The sequence below is a fragment of the Salvelinus sp. IW2-2015 genome, unplaced genomic scaffold, assembly GCF_002910315.2.
Source record: "Salvelinus sp. IW2-2015 unplaced genomic scaffold, ASM291031v2 Un_scaffold3220, whole genome shotgun sequence".
Taxonomy (NCBI): domain Eukaryota; kingdom Metazoa; phylum Chordata; class Actinopteri; order Salmoniformes; family Salmonidae; genus Salvelinus; species Salvelinus sp. IW2-2015.
The window spans coordinates 6,461-11,021 of NW_019944507.1; the positions used below are offsets into that span (position 1 = coordinate 6,461).

Sequence of the window (4,561 nt, forward strand, 5' to 3'; positions counted from 1 at the left end):
ACACAACACAACTAACAACTCAGTACATACCACTACACAAAACGAACTAAACAACTTCAGTACATACTACCACTAACACAAACAGAACTAACAACCACTTCAGTACATACTACCACTACACAAACAGAACTAACAACTTCATTACATACTACCACTACACAAACACAACTAACACTTCAGTACATACTACCACTACACAAACAGAACTAACCAACTTCAGTACATACTACCACTACACAAAACAGAACTAACAACTTCAGTAGCATACACCACAACACAAACAGAACCTACAACTTCAGTACATACTACCACTACACAAACAGAACTAACAACTTCAGTACATACTACCCACACACAAACACAACTAAACCAACTAGTACATACTACCACTACAACAAACAGAACCTCAACAACTTACATACATACTTACCACTACACAAACACAACTAACAACTTCATACATACTAGCACTACACAAACACAAACTAACAACTTGCAGTACATACCTACCACTACACAAACACACAACTAACAACTTCAGTACATATACCCTACAACAACACAACTAACAACTTTCAGTACAACTACCACTACACAAACAGAACTAACAACTTCAGTACATACTCTACCACTACACAAACAGAACTAACAACTTCAGTACATACTACACACACAAACACAACTAACAACTTCAGTTACATACTACCACTACACAAACACAACTAACAACTTCGTACATACTACCACTACACAAACACAACTAACAACTTCAGTACAACTACCACTACACAAACACAACTAACAACTTCAGTACATACTACCACTACACAACACAACTAACAAACTTCAGATACATACACCACTACACAAACAGAACCTACAACTTCAGTACATAGTACCACTACACAAACACAACTAACAACATCTCAGTACATACTACCACACTAAACACAAACACCAACCTAACAACTTCAGTACATACTACCACTACACAAACAGAACTAAAACAACTTCAGTACATACTACCACTACACAAACAGAACTAACAACTTTCAGTACATACTACCACTACACAAACAGAACTAACAACTTCAGTACATACTACCACTACACCAAACAGAACTAAAACAACTTCAGTACATACTACCACTACACAAAACAGAACAAACAACTTCAGTACATACTACCACTACACAAACAGAACCTACAACTTCAGTACATACTACCACTACACAAACAAACTAACAACATTCAGTACATACTACCACTACACAAACACAACTAAACAACTTCAGTACATACTACCACTACACACACACAACTAACAACTTCAGTACATACTACCACTACACAAACACAAATCTTAACAACTTTCAGTACATACTACACCACTTACACAAACACAACTAACAACTTCAATACATAACTACCACTACACAAACACAACTAACAACTTCAGTACATACTACCACTACACCAAACAGAACTAACAACTTCAGTACATATTACCCACTACACAAACAGAACCTACAACGCTTCAGCACATACTACCACTACACAAACACAACTAACAACTTGGTACATACTACCACTACGACAACAGACCTACAACTTCAGTAACATAACTACCACTACACAAACAGAACTAACAACTTCATACCATACTACCACTACACAAAACAGAACCTACAACTCAGTACATACACACTACACAAACACAACTAACAACTTTCAGTAACATACTACCACTACACAAACAAGAACCTAACAAACTTCAGTACATACTACCACTACACAAACAGACTAACAACTCAGTACATACACCACTACACAAACACAACTAACACCATACCATACTACACTACACAAACACAACTAACAACTTCAGTACATACTGACCCACTACACAAACAGACACTAACAACTTCAGTACATACTACCACTACACAAACACAACTAACACTTCAGTACATACACCACTACACAAACACAACTAACAACTTCAGTTACATACACCCACTACACAAAACAAACAACAATTCAGTACATACTACCACACACAAACACAACTAAACAACTTCAGTACATACTACCACTACACCAAACACAACTAACAACTCAGTACATACTACCACTACACAAACACAACTAACAACTTCAGTACATACTACCACTACACAAACACAACTAACAACTTCCAGTTACATACTACCACTACACAAACACAACTAACAACTTCATTACATACTAACCACTACACAACACAACTAACAACTTCAGTTACATACTACCACTTACACAAACACACTACAACTTCAGTACATACTACCACTACACAAAACAAACTTAACAACTTCAGTACATACTACCACTACACAAACACAACTAACAACTTCAGTACATACTACCCACTACACAAACAGAACTAACAACTCATACATACTACACTACAACTCAGCTAGACACACACACACAACTAACAACTTCAGTACACTCATACTACCACTTACACAAACAGAACTAAGCCAACTTCAGTAACATACTACCACTACACAAACAGAACCTACAACTTCAGTACATACTACCACAACAACAAACACAATACAACAACTTCAAGTACATAGTAACCACTACACAAACACAACTAACAACTTCATACATACTACCACTACCACAAACAGAACCTACAACTTCAGTACATACTACCACTACACAAACACAACTTACTGACACTGACACCACAAAAACAGAATCTRTACACAAGTTAGACTTTTTAGCTTGGAATGCATTTTRAACATAACACYAAAACTAAACATRGAAACAAAATCAACTAAACTCTAAAAACACAKGCCTYAAACAATGGGTTTAGCAGCAGTAGGGTATATTTRACCTTTTTCCCTGGCCTCTCTCCTCCTCCTCTCCTCCAGGTCCAGTTTACTGACAGGCCTACGGTGCTGCTGGAGAAACTCATCGTACATTAGGCCAGACTCAYGCCCCATTCCCTGYCRCAGACTGTGTCCCTGGGCCTGGCTTTGTCTCCCCATTCCTGGGGGCCCCTGGAGGCTCTTCAGGGCCCCGCTGCTCTTCATCCCTCCRCCCAGCTCTCCGTACTGGCTGGGCAGGGACAGCGAGGCCCTCTGCTGGCTGAAGAAGGTCTGGGTGGATTTCTCCAGCTCTGCCAGYAAGGTGCTGGGCTCAGGCAGCCCCGGGGGGCCTCGGAGAGGGGGGTGGTACTTCTCCAGGCCCCCGTCCCGGTCCCTTCCCCTCCGGAGCCCATCCTCCAGTTTGGGAGGCAAGCGGCTGAGGTCGTAGTGGCCCAAGCCCGGTGGGTCATGGTGGGTGGTGCGTCGTGAGTCCGAAGCGGTATCGATGAGGGCGGCGGGGTTCCACAGGGTGGTGGGGGGAGGGGGGTGGGGGTGGTCGCGGGACTGGAGGGGTTTGGGGGAGATGAGAGGAGGAGGGGCGCCCAGGTGGGGGTGGAGGTCGCGGCCACCCGGCTCGTGATGATTTGGTATGGACCTGTGGGAGAGAGAGAGAGACTGTAATGAGCACTGTGTTGTGTCACAACGAGCCGTGATACACACACATTCCTCTGTAATTCACACACCTAAACTAAAGACATACACCTTCTTCCAGATACACACACCTTCTCCCAGATACACACACCTATAGGTAGGCACCTCCCTCCCTCTGTTCTCTCTCTTTTCCTCTCTGTGATGGTCTTATCAGGTCCAGGCAGAGTAGCCCGGAGCATAGTGGAGAGGAAAGGAGAGGAGGATGTGGTCAGAGTACACAGGCCTCTGCTCTACACCTCTACACCTCTACAGCCAGCCTGGGTTGCTTTGATCCACCACTGCCTTTCAACACACACGGTTCACACAGAGGAATACTGACAGACGGACAAACATGACAGGATGAAACAGACACAGATTCAACTGACAGACAGACTGACTCAGGATGAGGGAGAGAAAAAAACTATCAGACAGATAACAAAAACAGAGACAGAGATTGGCAGATGGAAGGACACATAGACGGAGGGACAGAACTGTCCAGAACCTCTCTCAATACCAAACCTGGCACTCTACCTCCTAATCTGACTCTACATGCCTCCAGCGATATGGACTCTCTGTGTGTGGGTGTGCGTATCTGCAATCTGCAGCCCTGGGTTGTAAAGAACCCAGCACACAGTATCAAGGTGATTATATAGCAGGATTACAGATAGGAACAGTGTGTGTCTACAAGACCTGTATTAACCCCACCCATGAAACCTGACCTACCCACTAAAACACATGGCAGGGCCAGCAACGCACACACACACACACACACACACACACACACACAGATGGAGAACAGGGGGCTTAAGCTGTACAAGGTGGAGAAGATTAGCCAAGAACTAGCCTTTGTATATTTTAGCTGCCCCACTCACTGCCTGAATGATAATGTAAATCTCCTCCTGATGAGCCAATAACCATCAGGCATTAGGATCCCCAATTCTCCTACTAACTGAAACCCACCAAGGACATCACTACCCCAGAAGCCTTAGAGCCTACTGTGTGTGTGT

The 4,561-nt window shown here is 43.0% G+C and overlaps 1 protein-coding gene across 1 annotated transcript in view; it reads right to left on the reverse strand.

The window, feature by feature from the left end:
- Positions 1–2,709: 2,709 nt before the first annotated feature.
- LOC112075526 (genetic suppressor element 1-like) overlaps positions 2,710–4,561 on the reverse strand; it is a 34,933-nt gene continuing 33,081 nt past the window's right edge. The window contains 1 exon segment of the mRNA XM_024142512.2: positions 2,710–3,519. Coding sequence (XP_023998280.1) covers positions 2,838–3,519 — 682 coding nt within the window. The 3' untranslated portion in view covers positions 2,710–2,837.